The sequence below is a fragment of the Drosophila takahashii genome, chromosome 3R, assembly GCF_030179915.1.
Source record: "Drosophila takahashii strain IR98-3 E-12201 chromosome 3R, DtakHiC1v2, whole genome shotgun sequence".
Lineage (NCBI taxonomy): Eukaryota > Metazoa > Arthropoda > Insecta > Diptera > Drosophilidae > Drosophila > Drosophila takahashii.
Window position 1 is genome coordinate 11,897,733 of NC_091681.1, and position 18,539 is coordinate 11,916,271.

The following is an 18,539-nucleotide window of genomic DNA, read 5'->3' on the forward strand; positions in this document are numbered from 1 at the left end:
CAAAGGTATTACACGAAATCGATATAGGAACATTGCTGACCATCAAAAATACTCCCAGCTAATTGAGATAGTTTCCCCCGAGAGGAAACACCCGTAACATATTGTTCGCGTAATTATAGAATATTATATCGCCTTACCGCGCAATTTCCCCCACTAAGCCACGCCAACTGACGTGCTTGAATCAAGTTTATTTCCATGTGATAAGTAAACTGATGACTTTTTTACTATGCATGGTAGAAACCGTATTTCATTTTTATATGACAAATTTCATTCACGACTTAATTGGTCAATTAAAGTCAGCGAGAGTAATTCCCTACAGTTGACGCCGCTTTGAACTTGTTTAGCGGCTAATTTACTCAGATCACCTCATCTCAACCATACCCATTAGGGCGGGTCGATTTGTATGGGGCCGAAAAAAGTGATGAATCGTATAGGGGGAACGTAATCTTTAAAGGATTCTAAGCCATATTGGCGAACATACTTATGGCTTAAAATGATGTTTGACCCCCCCCAAACGCGAATGAAAAATACAGCTTTTTTTGAGGAAAATATCATAGTAGTCAGCTCAGATGTATTATTAAATTTAAAATAAAAATTTGAAATTGATATTCAGTACTATAAATGTGCTGACTACTATGATATTTTTCTCAAAAAAACAGTATTTTTCATTCGCGTTTGGGGGGGGTCAAACATCATTTTAGACCATAAGTATGTTCGCCAAAATGGCTTAGAATCCTTTAAAGATTACGTTCCCCCTATACGATTTTTGGGGTCCCAAATCGACATGGGTATTACCCATGTTTCAATAAATTGCCTATTTTATATTCAGCTGCCAAAAGGATTGGTCGCTTGAGTAACCGACATTCAAGTATTATTCCCATAAGGCTTGGACACACTGCTTTGCTAACCTGTCCCTTCTTCCAGCTTTGGCCATAAATTAGGCAATAAGCAACTATTTCCGAGAAGTGCAAGGTAAAGATAAACAACTAGTTAGCCCTAAAAAAAACACTTCCGATAGAGCGTATATACCATGGCGACTCCTGGCCCTTTTCCGATAAGGAATGCCATAAGTATACCAGCTTTTAAGTAAAATGTAAGTTCCTATTTTTCTATATTTCATTAATTATAAAATATTTAAAGCATCTTAAATTTTATAGTTAAAAAAGGGGTTAAAGACCAGTTGAATTAAAGATAGAATAATTGAATTCTCGATCTCTTTTAAGATACAAGTAAGAATATTATTATACTTTATTACAAGTTACACATTGCAAGTTATTATACCACACATTTTCCCAGCTGATATCATTCAAGAAAAGGACAATGTCTGTGTGACAGGTGGGGATTCATGGCCTAAACTATATTTAATTTTGATCTACAAATAAAGTGAACTGCTGGCTGACCTTACTCCGGTCGCTTCTCCGCGTTCTTCTTGGTGAACTCCTCGGCGGTCTTCATGAACTTCTTGTGCTCCTTTACGAACTCCTCCGCCAGGTCAGAGCGGAGCGGATGCTCCGGTTCCGGGTCGTGGACGATGGCTATAAGGGCCTGGAGGACCTGCTCCGTGCGCGTTGTCGGCTTCCAGTTGTCGGTACTGATGATCGGCAGGCACACCTCTCCCTTCTCGTCCACATTCGGGTGGTAGATTTTCGTCTTGAAAAGGATCTTCGGGGGCATGAAGGGATACTGCGGCGGAAAGTTGATTTCGATGCGGAAGGCGCCCTTGTTGTATGGCGCCTTTTCCGGGACCAAAAGACCCGTCCACATCAGCAGGGACTCGTCGCTGCTCTCGATGTCCCGCAGAGTGCTCATCTTGGCCTCAATCAGATCGGAGAGCTCCCGGGTCAGACGACGAGTGGCAGCCATTCTATCAAGGGGATCGGAGATACTTTCCTTTGTTTTCCCTGCGTATCGAAAAAAAACGAAATAATTTATAAAAGTCTAAATAAAATAATTTCCCTATAGTTTAATTGCAAAATTGACAGCAATGTCGAAAGTTTCTGTCGGACTCTGTTTTACACAATGTGTAATACACATGAGTTATTCCATACACCACTTATATAAGGTTTTTAATATTACAAAAATATCCCTTTGATAAGATACAGATATGCCGACGCTTTATTTTTAACTTTAAATATAATCCAAACTTGAAGCAAAAATTTAATTTAAATTTGAATACAAATTTGGAGATATGCCAGCAGCAAAACTGCTTGCACGCCTGCCACCTAGAGACCTTGCCCAATTTATCACAGTCATCTTTCGTATTAATACAACGAAAACAACTTATCCAATTACGTATTGAAAGTAAAATTGTTGAACAAGCACATTATGGAATATATTTAATAAATCATTTGGTCGTATATACAATTTCTAGATAATTATTTAGCTGTACACTTGTTTGCCTTAGAACAATAAATCCTTGGTGTCATCATATAGGCTCTCCCAAACCTTTACTTTGGACCACTCGGGCAAATCGATGAACTTCAGGTCATCACTAATGTTGAGGCACTTGATGACCTCGTCGGACTTTCGAACAGGCTCAATGGTCAAAGTGTCCATTCCGTTGATCTTCTCGTTATAGGGACTTCCAGTGGCTGCAAACTGGGTCCAGATGCCCACAGTTCGCTCGATGTTCCGGTACTCGCGACTCTCTTTGGGCAATCGACGGGCCAGCAGACTTGTGAATTGATATGTTAAATCGTCTGCATGGCTCACTCCCTTGACACCACGTCCCATTCGCATAATGCGGTAAGGGAAGATGAGCTCTTCGGAGTCGAAATCAAATCGGTAGAAATATACAGGGGCTCCGGCGGCATGGGTGTGTCGGGAATGGACCACCCTCAGGGCCGGAAACACGAAGTAGTAAATCGAACAGAGCTGGAAAAGTATGAAATCTTTAAATTAAAGATCTTATCTTAAAAATGTTATATCCTTACATCCATGTAATTATCTGGGGTGCTTTCTGCCCCAGTGCGATGAGCATCGCGAATCTTAGCACTCCAAGAGTCCAGCTTTTCTTTGCTAGGTTGCGTGGCCAGCAATTCCCTGGGAATAAACGGAGTACCAGCATCCACCTCCTTCACAACCTGTGGCAACATCTTGATCTCTGCGAATTATAATTAATATTTTATTATATTTCTTTTAAAGCTTTAACTTATTAACCACTCACCCGGCATCCACAGCAGTCCCTCGTAGGAAGTGTTTCCTATCATCATGGAGATGGAGTTGCTCCAGGCGGTCTTCATCAGCTCCTTGGGCGGCTTGGGTATCACGCACTCGGGCGTCGAGAATGGTTCCAGAGAAGGCCCAAAGGCAAACATAATCTTGTTCATGCGATCCTCCAGGGTCAGCACATTCTCCTCGACCCGTATGAGATCTTTAGCCTTCACGTTCTGCAGGAACTCCAACACATCCTTGTCGTTGTCCTCGCCCTTGTAGCCGACCAGCTTGGCTATCCTGTAGGGGTTATGGGTAATATCGCCGTTGTAGGCCCAAGGACAAATGGCACTGCCCGACTGCAAAATACCGCGATGAAATAGTCCCTGGGTCTGCTCGGTTATCATCATGTAATGAGTCGATGCTCCTCCTGCACTTTCTCCGAAAACGGTGATGCAGTTGGGATCTCCCCCGAAACTGGCGCAGTTATTCTTGATCCACTTGAGAGCCAACACCTGATCTTTGAGGCCAGCGTTTCCGGGTACATTTAGCTCTGGGGACTTTAGACTCATAAAACCTATATTGAAACGGAAACAGTTAGTAATAATATGTGTTATAAGGACATGAACCTTACCCAAAGCACCAAGACGATATTGTATAGTGACGAGAACCACATCTTCCTTCACGAAGTAGTCCGGACCATACCATTCCCGATTGGCCTCGCCAATAATAAAGCCACCTCCATGGATCCAAACCATAACCGGTCGGGGTTTATCGGGCTTGACCTTAAATGGTAGAATAGTACATAAATTTTAGCAGTTATATTAGAAAATATTTGAGAAATTATTGCTTAAGTTCTCTTAATAAAAGAATTAAGGGATTACAAAAGCTTTTAGAGCTTTCAAACTAGCTTTCCTAAATTTTGATCTTTATCTTTAAACTTTGTTCCATAATCGTATCTTTAGAGATTAGATATAACTTTAGATATACCTAAAAATATCATAATTTTGTATGTTTCTTTCTATCTTTCTTTTTATCTTGCTTTCAGTTGATCTTGATCGACCCAAAACTTTATTTTCTTTTTATCCCTTTGTAAACCTTTAAGGCCAATTCGACCCCTTATTTCATATTAGGTTTGAAAATTATATTTATGCTTTTGTCATACTCACATTGTTGGTGTAAACATTCAAATAAAGACAGTCCTCGGAGCCCTCGACCTTATCGAAGACGAATTGCACCTGCACGGCCTTATCCTTGGGCTGGCTGCAGTCTCTTACTCCCTCCCAGGGGGTGGGCCTCTGTGGAGCCTTGAATCGCAACTCCCCCACCGGCGGCTGGGCGTAGGGGATTCCCTCGAAGCTGAAGTAGGGCACATCGTAAAGCGACAGTCGCTTGACTCCCCGCACTTTTCCATACTCCGTCTCGGCAACAACTGTTTCGTTGGTGGACTGACGATACTGCTGGACTTTATGCTCGATGGTTCTGCAATTGCACGATGGTACATATAATTAGCATAACAATATTGGCCTCAACTAGCACCCGGATAATTTGATATTTTTGTCACAAAGTCAATTATTTTAATTCATTCTCAAAGCCACATGCCAGAGGGCAGACTGCATTCATTGCATTAAATTTAAATTGTTTTGCTGCTGTTCATCACATCGCATCCACCAGCCCATCCCAACACTTCACAATCCATTTCTCAGCTGCATGGAAACACTTGGAAAAATTAGGGTTTTGAAAAATATATTTTCACGGTCAGTCATGCATTATTTTTGTAAGTGCTTATGCGCCTAGGAATTTTAAAATTTACAGTCCTTGAAGAAAAATGTTTAGTAATTTTTTTAATTATTTTAAAAAATCAAAGTTTTACTGCAATTTGATTATTTTATAAATTGATTCCTGACAAATTTAAGGACAGATAAGTTGCTTTTGCTTAGTGTACACGTAGCCATAGTGGCCCGCTCAGCCTGGACACCAGGTTTAGGTGGTTCAGTCGACTGTGTGGTCCACCTGCTAACCAGGCACGTCTGTCAGTGATAAATTAACACAGTCCAGTGACCAGTGGAGCAGTACTCAAAAATTAAAGCCCAGGACTGCCCTTAAATCATTTGTAGTTTAAGCTTTAAACACAGGCTACCCCTTGCACTGCTGTAGATGAACATCAAAATGTAGTCATAATCTTGTGAATATACAGTAAGCATGGTCAATTGTTCTGTCTTATCACCAGTTGTCAGTTTCTTATCACAGACCAAGCTCTTAAGTATAATTAATTATTTTATTTCACTTTAAAAATAAATGCCTTTAATCAGAAAGGTCCAGAGCATCGTACATACTCATACCCTATTGACGTTTGAAAATACACTTAAATATAATATTACTAGCTGGGCATTAATTGAGTTGTATGTATTTATTCTATAAAATATTAATCACGAAGATAATGTGAAAAATTGCTGATAATTATTCTGAGCCCTACACAGACTTTTAATTGCATTACAGTGAGGCAACAAAATGAAATCACACCTATTTAGCTGTCATCGTGATAAAATTTTAATTTGCCAATTATAGGCAATACATTTAAAGCGAAATGCCGTGAAACGAGCTGAAACTGAAACTATTTTTACCAATCGGCTTCATTATCAAGGTTAATGCGTGATAAGAACCGGACCAGAGTTTAAATGACTTTGAAAATAAAATAATTATCATTGGATCCACAACAAGCCGAAATCAATATTTAATTATTGTTATCATCTATTGACATGCTACTCGTTTTTAAAATTTAAAGGTGCAGCAATCATTATAGAATTTACAGATGTTTACATCACAAGACAAATAAACCCCTTGTTAAACTTAAAAGGTGCACCAATCATTATAGATCTTAGAGATTTTACCATCTTGAAAATATGCGGTCAGTTACCGAACAAAACAAAGTATCTCAATTAATTGCTTACATCAAATGGTTTTGATATATCGATTAAATGGCAAGTCATAAAGTTTCGGGTATATGGGATAATAGATATAAAATATCTCTTACGTTATACTGATTAGGCTATAAAAACGAATTTATGAATGAAATCGATTAATTAACATTAAGTGACAGTTTTATTACCTCAACCAAAAACTTTTTCGTAAGTAGTACGTAAAAACTTTTACAGTTATTGGTTTTGATTGGCCAAAATGAACAAGTCTTTGTAAATAATAAAAGGTAATCCCATTGTAATTTCGCAATATGGTTTAATAAAATACAATTTTAGCTGCTTTCATCAATGATATTTGATGACCATACCCTACCTATAATCATCACGATTGCGTAATTCCTTAAAATCTAATCTCTCGGCTGCAAAGCTGCCTCAATTAGAACGCTAAAAATTAATAATTCCTACCATCCACAAAATTAGTCATGCCTGACAGTGAAGAACAGAAATTACTACAAAAAAGGCAAAAAAGAGCTGAACAAACAAAAAACCCGAAACACGAACCGCTACAATTGACAGAGCTTACCAACCACAACAAAGGCACCCACAACAACAATAATCGAAAGTATAGAAAGAACACTCTCCGACATTAATAAGCGATAATTTAATAAATAATTCCCGGCATTAAGGTCAACGGCGAAACTTACTTGAGGCGCCAGCGCAGGCGCTCCACAAAGCCGAGGTTCTTGTTCATATCGAATAGACTAGTTCGCCAGGCACCGCGATCCGATCGATTCACTTTGTGTATTATACACAGATATGGCCACGAGCTGCGTACTGTATCGCGCCAGCGCCAAACCGAAACTGAAATTAAAAACACACTTTTTCACATCGAATTCCAGCGGCGGAGCGTCCAGCAAAAAGCGCGCAAAATAGGCGAAAACAAGGCAAAAAAAAAGTTATAGAAAAAATATACTACATTAACACAAATATCAGAATACAAATTACTCAAAAAAGAAGAGTGTCGAGAGCGGTAGAGAGAGAATAAAATATACGAAATGAATACAACAAATTGAATTTCAAGTGCGGAGCCGAGATAAACAGAATAACTGATATAGCAACAACCGATCATCGGGCGTGGGCTGTCGGGTGGAAACTTGGGCGGGGGGCGTGGCAACACCTCCTAGCGAATGCATAATTAATCAACACTGCAAAAAACGAATCTCTTTATAGCCCGATTTAACAAAACTTGACCAATTATTTAAATCTCTTGGTTGGGTATCTTCGAGATAGAAAAGTATCTTATGGTGTCTTAGAGTATTTACCTTTGCCCAACCAAGCACACCACTCACTAGCCGATCTATCTTAAGTATCTGAAACTATTAGCTATCTTAAATCTACTTGTCACTAAATCAAGGGGAAAAAGGGGTGGGCCGCCCACTGAGTGGGTCAACAACATTTTGATCGCGCCGGCAAAACTACTGTAAACAAACAAACTGATGCGTTTTGTTTTTGTTTACACGGTCACCAAGCTTTCGAATGGAGTGGGGCGTTGGCACAAAGCTTTCGATCTGCTTTAACGCAGAAAAGCTAGACAGTGGGCCAAATTGCCGTTTAGTCCTTCAAATTATTTTACTTTAAATATTAAGTAATAAATTAAATTAAATAAATTAGCACATTTTACTCGTTACTTCAGACCAGCAATGGTAGTTACTGTTGTGATATTTATAAATAACTTTCTTGTTATAATAAAGAAAATATTAAAATTTAAAAGTTGAATACCAATTTATTGAAGGCAGTATACAAAATCTAATAAAAAACTCCATTTAATAAATAATTATAAAAATAATAATAAAATAAACTTTTGAGTCGTCCAAGTGGCCTGTACTAATTCGCTTTACTATATAATCGATTCCACACTTCCAGACCCTCCTTTTCGACTTGTGTTGCGCACTCCACCTCCTGGCCAATGTTCAATACCTTGAAGGGGGACTTCGTGGAGACGGGTAACCACTGATCCGGTCCCGTCTCCGGGCAGTTGGGATTGCCGGTCCTGGCAAAGGTCGTCAATATGCCCATCATTCGCTGGATGGTCAGGTATTCCGCCGAATCCAGCGGCTGCTTCTTTTGGGCCTGCTTGTGGAAAACGTAGCCCAAGTCGTCCGCATGACAGACACCGCGTTTGATGTCATCACCGCAAAGCTGGTTTCGCATCAGGTTCAACTTTGGCGAATCGAAGTCGAACCGGTATAGATAGGTGGGTGCTTGGGCGTGGGATAATCTGGAGAGGACCACCCGGTGGATGCCGTGCCAGAAGAGCTTGTAGCTGAAGAGCTGGTGGATCGAGATGGATTAAATCAGTTCGCTTTATCATTATCATTTAACATTTTAATAAGCATATTAAAAGAATTATGTAGTTCCTTTGAAACGAACTTTTAAAAGAAACAAAACTAAATATAGGTATAAATAATGTCATTGTGTCTATTTAAGCCCTGAGAATATCAACAGAATTTATTCAAGTAAAATATCAATTAACTAGTAAGAGAAATAGACAACAAAATTAATTATTTCATAAAAAGAATTATGTAGTTCCTTTGAAACGAACTTTCAAAAGAAACAAAACTAAATATAGGTATAAATAATGTCTTTGTGATTTTCTGTCTATTTCAGCCCTGGGAATATCAACAGAATTTACTCAAGTTAAATATCAATTAACTAGTAAGTGAAATAGACATGCAAAATTAATTATTTCTTAAGTTTACTCACGTCTAGAATCTGTGTGATATTACACTTGGTGATTCCTCGGGGTCCGTAGTGATGTTTCACCAGAGCATCGGAAGCGGTGATGCGCTCTTCGACGCTCATCGAGTGATATAGCTCGTGGGGCAGGACCATCGCCGGTTCCTCTTTAAGCAGATCCAGCATGTAACCATTATCCAGCTGGCAAAAGGGGTAGCACACCAGTCCCTCAAAGGAAGTCCCGCCCAGGAGCAGGGGCACTTGGCAGGACCACGCTTCCTTCATTAGCTGCTGAAAGGGCGATTGAATGAGGCCTCCGACGACGGGAACAAAGGGGTTGAGAAAGCCAAAGCAACGATCGCGGGCTGAGATGAATTCGTGACCCATCAGCTTTTCTGCATTCACGCTACGCAGAAAGTTCAGCATGGAGGCCTCTTCCACTGGTCCTTCATATCCGGCTGCCATGGCCAGGCGGCAGAATGAACTCTTTTTTTCGGGAGCGTCCACCCAGGGACTAAGAATCGATCCGGACATCATAACGGCCTTGTGGAAGAGACCCTTCGCCTGCGGCAGGCACATCATAAAGTGCACCGAGGCAGCCCCAGCACTCTCACCAAAAAGCGTAATATTCTGCGGGTCTCCGTTAAAGTTGCGAATGTGCTGGCGAACCCATTGAAGAGCTAGCAACTGATCCTGGAGTCCAGCATTACCCGGCACATTCGACTCGCTACTCGGCATGCTAAGGAATCCCAGTGAGCAGAGGCGATAGTTGAAGAGCACGTACACAACATCCTTGCTCATCAGATAGTCCGGTCCGTACTTGCTCCTTATAGCTCCGCCCGTGCGAAATCCTCCGCCGTATATATACACCATAACAGGAAGGGGTGGCTTCGATTCATCAAACTAGGGGGTCATTGTATTAAATTTACGAAGAATCAAGAAAGAAAACTTAAATAATATTAAAGATACAATATTTTAAAATCACTGTCAGATGCCTTTCGAGAAAAGGGGTTTTATAAAAATATTTAAAAAAAAAAATAAAAACAAAAAACTTTTAAATTAATTTGTGATAATACTTGCTTATAATTTAAATCACAACAAATTGTGATGGTTCCGATTTTAGATCGGAATTAATTTATTTTGTCAATACCATTTCAATAGATGGCTTGTGGTAAAAGGTTTATGTAATTTAATTGGTTAATAGAGTGACAGGTATCTGATAGTCGATGGACTCGAGTAAAGCAATTCTTGATACTTAATCAGTGATCCCATTTATCCCTCCTTGAGATAAACTGCTTAACAGACTTAAAATGTGTTTTCTAAAATAAAGCATGGAATTCGTCATCGTAAAAGCTAAGTTTGTTTTGAACTTGATAAGCAGTCACTATCTCGCTAAAGTTTGGTCTTCATAAAGATTTCCTCACAGTCAAAGTTGTGCTTTACTCGAGATCGGAGATGTCGTTCGAATAGTAAGAGCAATTTTTCATCCCGATATATATATTAACAAATAATTTGTATAATATTTGCAGTGGTGAAACTTCCCCGGTGGTGCAGACCACACATGGAAAAGTGCGGGGAACACTTCTAAAGGGACTCTATGATGATCAATTTTACGCCTTTGATGGCATCCCATATGCCGCTCCTCCGCTAGGACCACTGCGCTTCAAAGAGCCAAATGATTTTGAGCCATGGCGAGGTATTCGAGATTGTTCAAAGCCGCTAAGCAAGTGCCTGCAAGTGAGCTCACCATCAAACTTGGTAGAGGGCTCCGAGGATTGCCTTTACTTGAATATATCAGCAAAAACGGTGAGTTTTGATCATGTTATTGTTGAATACTTTTAATAACCAAAACCATTCTCGATTGTATTAGCTGCACAGCGAAAGGCCCTTGCCTTTAATGGTCTATATCCATGGTGGTATATTTATTCGCGGGGATTCCTCGAGACGAGCCTGGGGTCCGGACTACTTTATGCGAGAAGATGTCATTCACGTGAGCATCGGGCATCGTTTGGGACCTTTAGGTGAGTAGTAACTTGCTCGAGACCTTTTTGCTGATATTTGCAATTAAACTCGTCTTTAAATTTGAATTACAGGCTTCCTCAGCTTTGCGGATCCTTCGCTGAAAATTCCTGGCAATGCTGGCCTCAAGGATATAATTATGGCTCTCCGTTGGATAAAGGCGAATGCAGGCAACTTTAATGGTGACCCCGAAAGAATCACTTTATTTGGCCACAGTTCTGGCAGCATGATGGTTCAAATGCTGTTGGCCAGCCCAAGAACCGAAGGACTTTTTCACAAAGCCATTCTTATGGCGGGCTTTTCCATGGAACTGAATCGTCTCCCCCATTTGGAATATCGCCTGGCGAAACACTTGGGATACGAGGGAGAGAATGTAGATAGCCAGGTTCTGGAGTTCCTCCTGAAGGCAGATCCGAAACTGCTTGTCTCTGCGGACCTTTTCACTCCCGAAGAGAAGGGTCACGATCTTATGTTATTTAAACCCAGCATTGAGAGCTATGCGACCCCTAATGCTGTTCTCCTGGCGGATCCCAAAGAACTGCAGCGGAACACCTGGAGCAATCGCATTCCTATCATTTTGGGAGCCAATAAAGATGAGGGACTCCTTTCCGTGGTCGGCTTAAAAACCGATCCAAAAGTCTTGCAGAATTTCCAGGAATATCCGGAGCGGGTGCTTCCACCTTCCCTTAAGTATGGCTCCGATTCAGCCCAGAAACGCGAGATGGGACTTAAATTGTTGGAGTACTTCTGCAAGGCGCATGGTGAACAACTCAAAGTGGAGCACTTCGATGTCATAACAGAGATCTTCACCCACAACACTTTCCATTCGCTAGACCGATTGATCCAAGCCCGATTGGCATACTGCCAGGCACCGACTTATTTTTACCGCTTCGATTTCGATTCACCGGACTTCAACTTATACCGGGTTCGATTCTTAGGAAAGGAGCAGCGCGGAGTTACTCATGTGGACGAGCTGGGCTATATCTATGTACTACCGGCCACTTTTAAGTTAGACAAATCAAGAGCGGAATTCTCCACGATTTGGCGAATGGTATCAATGTTTGTGCACTTTGCAGCCACCTCGGATCCCAACTCTCCGCTTACAAAGCCTCTTGTGGATTGGAAACCTGTGGGTTCTGGAGCTCGAAAGGTTCTTAGTATCAGCGAGGAACTGAAGTTCATTCCTTTTTCCATGCCAAAACTTAAGTTTCACGATAATTTGTTTGACCAGGCTGGAGTAGCTCTGTTTTAGATGGGATGACCAAAAGCAAAACCTAATCTACGCAAAAGTAAATAAACTTTCGGCTTTTATAGTTGACGAGATCAGGGGATCTTATCTTTCAAAATACCCCCACTTTTTTCCTAGTTAATCAATTTTTAACCTACGTTTTTTCATCAAAATGTTTTTCAAAACAATTAAATGTGGGATTTGGTTTCGAATGGCGAAAGATTACTTACGTGCTTGGTGTACACGTTTAGGTACAGGCAATCCTCGCTGCCGATGACCTTGCCCGTCCGCCTATCCATTTGCAGGGGAATTGACCTTTCCTGCCGGGCATCCAGCTCCGAGTTCCAGGCATCCGCTGGTTGAGAGGCCACAAATCGGAGTTTCCCAAGTGGAGGCTTGGCAAAGGGAATCCCCTCGAAGCTGTAGAACACATCACCATAAATACCACTCTGCCGACGACCCCTCACACTTCCCACTGACAGCTCGACAACCTTGGAATCGGAATCACCAGGTGAGGGGCAGGTGATTCGCCTGATGCCATGGCCACAAAACGGTTTAAGGAATCGAAAAGGTTTGATCAGACATCGACTACTCGGCTGGTAGAGTTTCCACATGTCATAATCGAGTACTTTTATTTGAGCTTTGACGAACGGTAGACTCGATCCGGGCTATAGGCTAAAAGCAGTTCCCGGGTCTAGTGAGGCCGATAAATGAAACTTTTTTGATTGCCAACTGAGTGGAACAACAATAGGTATATAATTCCGCAACAAAAATTTTGAACAATAACATCACACAGGATTAAAAGTTAATATATTGGAGTCTATAGCGCCTCGATGGGCAACTCCTGGTGCTCACAATCGCGACAACGACATCCTTGGCGATGTTCCGCCTCTAGAAGATCTAGAATCTGCTCATTATCACACACTTTATACAGCATGCTGCTCTCATTCGACTCCTGACTTTCATATTGTGACTCTGTTGGATATTCTTCCTCGACGTACTCCGTCTTTTCATCCGTAGTTTCGGGTGCATCCTTTTGCTTCTGATTACACATACGAAATTTCCGGACTTGGACCTCAATTATTGGCTTGTACCACTCGTACAGTTTTGGTAAGGAAAAAATACAAACGTGTCCTGAAAAAAATAACAAATATAAATTATTATTAGTTGCATGATATATGTAAATACTAGTTTTTTTTAGTCTGATTTAAGATTAATTAAAAAACAATCCACCTACCAATTAGAATCAAAGTCAATCCGTTGCAACAATCGCCCAACAAGTTAATACCACAGAGCAAAACAAGGAACTTCCATGTATCCTCCCACTTCTCCACCAGAAACAATCCCATCATACGGTTTAAGATAGAATTCACATATATAACTGCAATCCCGGCCAGTCGAATTGTGTCCTCCCGGGGAATTTCAATTTTTACATCAGGATACAGACGGGAGATCTGATCATTGCTTCCACCCTTCTTCCAGGCCCTGAAGAACTGCATTACCAGGCGATGACCAATGGCCGCCAGGAGTACAGTGATCCCTGCCATGCTGACCACACTGATCACCGAGTGGGTCATAACGTCCAGTAGCAGGAGCAGAATGCCCGTAAAGACGATCAGTGTCACTCGGAAGTTGCGCCACAGCAACAGGTCCTTCAGCTTCAAAAACAGCTGGCTCGAGTCCTCATCATTACTTGAAGTTTTCGAATTCATATTTTCGATTTTCCTATCTTCGTTTACGGATACTGACGATGATCTAAAAGTTTTAGATTTCAGAATTGAGTGCTTTATCAAGGGCCAACCAGATAGTCAGGAAATAAAACTTGAAAATCAGCTCTTAGTTAATTTTCTAAAGTTGTCAAGCACATACGAACATATTGAACCCAGTTTACTTTTTACTTTGGAAATTATTTTATTATTATTACCATTTATCTGTTTTAGATTACTACATTAAAATAATAATAGTCAAAATAAATAGGATTCCAAGTTCTGACGATTCCAAAAACATTTTAAACTTTTGTTAAAGGCTATGCCCTTATTGATTGACCATGACTGACCAAATTGAATACAATGTAAATAACGACTATATTCAGACCCCTCATACAGCCATATTTATTATTTTAAAAGTATACCTATTTCGCGCGCACCCAATCGATAAGTGCGCAGAGTGGATCGATAACTGCGCAGTTCTGCACAATACAGAAAAAATTAAGAGCAAAAAAATACTAAACGAAAAGCAGGCGGTGGCTCTCGGTGTGAAAACATTGCACCCACCCCTCTTCCACAAGATTAATACACATAATACTTAAGATTAACCTTCGTATATTTCCTGAATAAATAATTTTCGTTGAGTGGATAATATTTTAAGTATCGCAGAATATTTTTGAAGCACATAATTGTTCTGTTGAACAAGTTTAAAGTAAGTTATTGTTGGAAAAGATTCCAATATATTAAAAATTTTTGTTCATGAGAACTTCCCAACTAAAATGTCTTTATGAAAAACAAATAAACGAACAGAATATCCAGAATATATATAATTTTTATAGATTTTTTAATGTTTGGGTATTTTTAAAAGATTTTTGGTATTGTTCCACGCCACGGTCACACTTAATCTACCAAACAAGCGTGCTTGTGCTGCGAAATTTTACTGATCTTTAAATTGGGTAAATACCGCCAATACAATCGCATCTGAGTCCTCTTGTCGATGGTAAAACAATCTTGGCCAAGCGCTAGCAATGTTCAGTAGAAAACAACAACGAAACCGAGCCGAATCCAAACAAACAAATCAAAAATCGGCCTGACAGGGGTTTCCGTGCCAGCAGAGCAAAATCGATTGGTAAAGCGCGCTTATATTATCTAATATCCGAACAAATTGTGAAGTTTATTTTTGTGAAACCCAGAGCTACGTGCGATATACGTCTGTTGTAGATCCATTCTCGGGCATTCCAACGTATACGCTCGCAGAGTCAGACCCCAAAATCGTAGCTCTACACTTTTTCCGTTGATTTTTCGTAGTCGCGTGTGAGAAACTGTAACTAGAAACCAGAAACTAGAACCCAGGAACAGAAACAGAAACCGGTAAAAATCAATATGCGTGAATGCATCTCTATCCACGTGGGCCAGGCGGGAGTCCAGATAGGTAACGCCTGCTGGGAGCTCTACTGCCTGGAGCACGGCATCCAGCCCGATGGCCAGATGCCCTCCGACAAGACGGTGGGCGGGGGCGATGACTCGTTCAACACGTTCTTCAGCGAGACCGGAGCGGGAAAGCATGTGCCCCGCGCCGTGTTCGTCGACCTGGAGCCCACTGTGGTGGACGAGGTGCGCACCGGTACCTACCGCCAGCTGTTCCACCCCGAGCAGCTGATCACCGGCAAGGAGGACGCGGCCAACAACTACGCCCGCGGGCACTACACCATCGGCAAGGAGATCGTCGACCTGGTCCTGGACAGGATCCGCAAGCTGGCCGACCAGTGCACCGGGCTGCAGGGCTTCCTCATCTTCCACTCGTTCGGCGGAGGCACCGGCTCTGGCTTCACCTCGCTGCTGATGGAGCGCCTCTCCGTGGACTACGGCAAGAAGTCCAAGCTGGAGTTCGCCGTCTACCCCGCGCCCCAGGTGTCCACCGCCGTAGTGGAGCCCTACAACTCCATCCTGACCACGCACACCACCCTGGAGCACTCGGACTGCGCCTTCATGGTCGACAACGAGGCGATCTACGACATTTGCCGACGCAACCTGGACATCGAGCGGCCCACGTACACCAACCTGAACCGCTTGATTGGCCAGATAGTGTCCTCGATCACCGCCTCCCTGCGCTTCGACGGAGCCCTCAACGTGGACCTCACCGAGTTCCAGACCAACCTGGTGCCCTATCCGCGCATCCACTTCCCGCTGGTCACCTACGCCCCGGTCATCTCGGCCGAGAAGGCCTACCACGAGCAGCTCTCGGTGGCCGAGATCACCAACGCCTGCTTCGAGCCGGCCAACCAGATGGTCAAGGTGGATCCCCGGCACGGCAAGTACATGGCCTGCTGCATGCTGTACCGCGGCGATGTGGTGCCCAAGGACGTGAACGCCGCCATTGCCACCATCAAGACCAAGCGCACCATCCAGTTCGTGGACTGGTGCCCCACCGGCTTCAAGGTGGGCATCAACTACCAGCCGCCCACGGTGGTGCCCGGCGGAGACCTGGCCAAGGTGCAGCGCGCCGTGTGCATGCTGTCCAACACCACGGCCATCGCCGAGGCCTGGGCACGTCTGGATCACAAGTTCGATCTGATGTACGCCAAGCGAGCCTTCGTCCACTGGTATGTGGGCGAGGGCATGGAGGAGGGCGAGTTCTCCGAGGCCCGCGAGGATCTGGCTGCCCTGGAGAAGGACTACGAGGAGGTCGGCATGGACTCCGGTGACGGCGAGGGCGAGGGTGCTGAGGAGTACTAGAGTGGATTGGCGGATCCCTCAAAACGCTGTTTATTTTCACACGCTCCCACTCGCATGCATAAATTCTCTGCGATACTGTAAAGCGAACAAACAAGAAAATAAAGAAAAACACCAAAACACACATGTAGTATTTTCATTATCCATTAGAATAGTCGACCTAAATCAGTAATAACTTACAAAATAATTTTAAAATCGAATTAAAAAAGTCGCTAATTCATTTCTTTTAAACGCAAAAATATTTGTATTACCTAAACCACATTTACTATCTTGAAAATATGTTATTTAATCTACACTTTCATTTAAATGTAAGCTGCTCTTTTGTAGGTTGCTTAAATACCTTTATTAACTTAAGTTATTCGTAATTTTACAGTCCTACAGAACAGCAGGAAACTATCGCTCATAAAGGTCACTTCTTTGGGATCATGGACGCCGCTACCTAGGAAAGCGCTACCTGGTTTGACGGTAAATCCTTATAGTTTGCTGTTGGAAACGGATTCCGAGAAGGGATTAAATATGGCAGTTCCTTAAAATATGGAGATTATGGTAAGGCTTTCCCCAGGTTTTCTTCAGAAAGACACGTGCGCATTTAACCCAAATGATGCTGTTCGAGATGTATCTAACCCACGTGACAAGTCATGTGACCCTGTTTATACCCGATGTATTAAAATGGTATCAAGATTGTTTTATACTTAAAACTTCCTAGTTTAATTCAAATCGATTTTAACTTAGAGATGTTTGATTTTAAAATCCATTGTCTATCGTTTTTTATTCCAAAAGAAAAGCAATTTTTCGAAATTTCATTTTACGCAGGCTTTGAACAAAGCAACTAATCAATTAATTTGTTGTTTTAGTCATCGCCCCTGTTCAGAGTTATGAAACTAAGTATGTTTTAAAATTTATTTCTATAAGTTTTCCAGACGGCTTCTATACCTACATGAAGAGGTTGATGTTCAATGTTTTTATATATTGCCCAAGGTTTTTATATTTTTCATCATACGAAGTTATTTAAAACCGTGAACATCATATAGTGTTTATTTTTTATACCCTTGCAGAGGGTATTATAATTTTGGTCAGAAGTTTGTAACGCAGTGAAGGAGACGTTTCCGACCCCATAAAGTATATATATTCTTGATCAGGATCAATAGGGGAGTCGATATAGCCATGTCCGTCTGTCCGTCTGTCCGTCTGTCCGTCTGTCCGTCTGTCCGTCTGTCCGTCTGACCGTCTGTCCGTCTGTCCGTCTGTCCGTCTGTATGTCTGTTTCAATACCGTTTGCGAGCTCAGTTTAAAAGCTAGCGCCTTGAAACTTTCACAGTCGTCCTAAAACATGTGTACGCAGATCAAGTTTGAAAGCCGACCCGATCGGACGTCTATATCCTATAGCTCCCATAGGAACAATCGGATATAGCTTTCACAAAAATGAAGATATTTCGCTCAGTGTAAGAGCTATTGGCATGAATCTTTCTAAATCGTGCGTACCTTGATCAGGGTAAAAGCGCGTGCCGATCGGACGTCTATATCTTATAGCTCCCATAGGAACAATAGGGTGAAATCGGTCAAAATTTGACGTTTTTCAGGATATTTCGCGCAAAATATTAGCTATTCCCATGAAACTTTCCAAATCGTATTTTTTTGTGCGTACCTTCATTAGGGTAAACGCGCGTGCCGATCGGGCGTCTATATCCTATAGCTCCCATAGGAACAATAGGGTGAAAAATTTTAAAATTTTATTTTTTCAATTATAAAATATTTTGTTGTTTATTAATTCATGTTGCTAGTCTAGTCAAGTTTTAATTCGTAAAATCTGCAAGGGTATTAAAACTTCGGCTTGCCGAAGTTAGCTTCCGTCCTCGTTTTTATATATTATTACACAAAGTTCCTTTTTTTCGATAGTACAGCGCTGTCCTCCTCGATTCTCATAATTTTTGACCATGAACTTTTTTGAAGGTATAGGTGCTCTCCTCCTCGATTCTCATAAAAGCGTTGTGTATGGGCCATGCATTTAAAACCTGAAGGAATTGTCTCATTTTTTACCATCATAAT

General features: G+C 41.7%; 6 protein-coding genes and 1 long non-coding RNA gene across 8 annotated transcripts; 3 read left to right on the plus strand and 4 right to left on the minus strand.

Moving 5' to 3' along the window:
- Positions 1 to 1,325: 1,325 nt before the first annotated feature.
- On the minus strand, positions 1,326 to 2,012 carry Ubc84D (Ubiquitin conjugating enzyme 84D). The gene has a single exon (XM_017157648.3). It carries the CDS (start codon positions 1,861 to 1,863, stop codon positions 1,402 to 1,404), a length of 462 nt encoding a protein of 153 aa, XP_017013137.2. The 5' UTR covers positions 1,864 to 2,012; the 3' UTR covers positions 1,326 to 1,401.
- Positions 2,013 to 2,307: 295 nt separating this feature from the next.
- On the minus strand, positions 2,308 to 6,915 carry alpha-Est7 (alpha-Esterase-7). The gene is made up of 6 exons (XM_017157643.3): positions 6,776 to 6,915; positions 4,323 to 4,635; positions 3,788 to 3,938; positions 3,167 to 3,730; positions 2,934 to 3,103; positions 2,308 to 2,874 (listed from the first exon to the last, which is right to left on the minus strand). Exons 1-6 carry the CDS (start codon positions 6,820 to 6,822, stop codon positions 2,401 to 2,403), a joined length of 1,719 nt encoding a protein of 572 aa, XP_017013132.3. The 5' UTR covers positions 6,823 to 6,915; the 3' UTR covers positions 2,308 to 2,400.
- A 963-nt stretch (positions 6,916 to 7,878) lies between these two features.
- On the minus strand, positions 7,879 to 12,675 carry alpha-Est6 (alpha-Esterase-6). 2 transcript variants are annotated; one of them, XM_070217602.1, is made up of 4 exons: positions 12,535 to 12,675; positions 12,285 to 12,474; positions 8,835 to 9,710; positions 7,879 to 8,402 (listed from the first exon to the last, which is right to left on the minus strand). In XM_070217602.1, the coding sequence occupies exons 1-4, from the start codon at positions 12,666 to 12,668 to the stop codon at positions 7,956 to 7,958; spliced, it is 1,647 nt and encodes a 548-aa protein (XP_070073703.1). In that variant the 5' UTR covers positions 12,669 to 12,675; the 3' UTR covers positions 7,879 to 7,955. The 2 variants fall into 2 exon arrangements, with proteins under 2 accessions (XP_070073703.1, XP_070073702.1); XM_070217601.1 differs by having other exon boundaries at positions 12,285 to 12,675.
- Positions 10,247 to 12,149, plus strand: LOC108068189 (esterase B1-like). The gene is made up of 4 exons (XM_044396327.2): positions 10,247 to 10,276; positions 10,337 to 10,613; positions 10,678 to 10,828; positions 10,901 to 12,149. Exons 1-4 carry the CDS (start codon positions 10,263 to 10,265, stop codon positions 12,076 to 12,078), a joined length of 1,620 nt encoding a protein of 539 aa, XP_044252262.1. The 5' UTR covers positions 10,247 to 10,262; the 3' UTR covers positions 12,079 to 12,149.
- A 108-nt stretch (positions 12,676 to 12,783) lies between the features above and the next one.
- Positions 12,784 to 13,848, minus strand: Rtnl2. The gene is made up of 2 exons (XM_017157647.3): positions 13,292 to 13,848; positions 12,784 to 13,188 (listed from the first exon to the last, which is right to left on the minus strand). The coding sequence occupies exons 1-2, from the start codon at positions 13,764 to 13,766 to the stop codon at positions 12,875 to 12,877; spliced, it is 789 nt and encodes a 262-aa protein (XP_017013136.2). The 5' UTR covers positions 13,767 to 13,848; the 3' UTR covers positions 12,784 to 12,874.
- A 786-nt stretch (positions 13,849 to 14,634) lies between these two features.
- LOC138913585 (uncharacterized) lies at positions 14,635 to 17,243 on the plus strand. The gene is made up of 2 exons (XR_011419371.1): positions 14,635 to 14,889; positions 16,867 to 17,243. It is a non-coding gene; the product is annotated as an uncharacterized lncRNA (long non-coding RNA).
- On the plus strand, positions 14,885 to 16,605 carry alphaTub84D (alpha-Tubulin at 84D). Its single transcript, XM_017157646.3, has one exon. The coding sequence runs from the start codon at positions 15,144 to 15,146 to the stop codon at positions 16,494 to 16,496; it is 1,353 nt and encodes a 450-aa protein (XP_017013135.1). The 5' UTR covers positions 14,885 to 15,143; the 3' UTR covers positions 16,497 to 16,605.
- Positions 17,244 to 18,539: the final 1,296 nt, after the last annotated feature.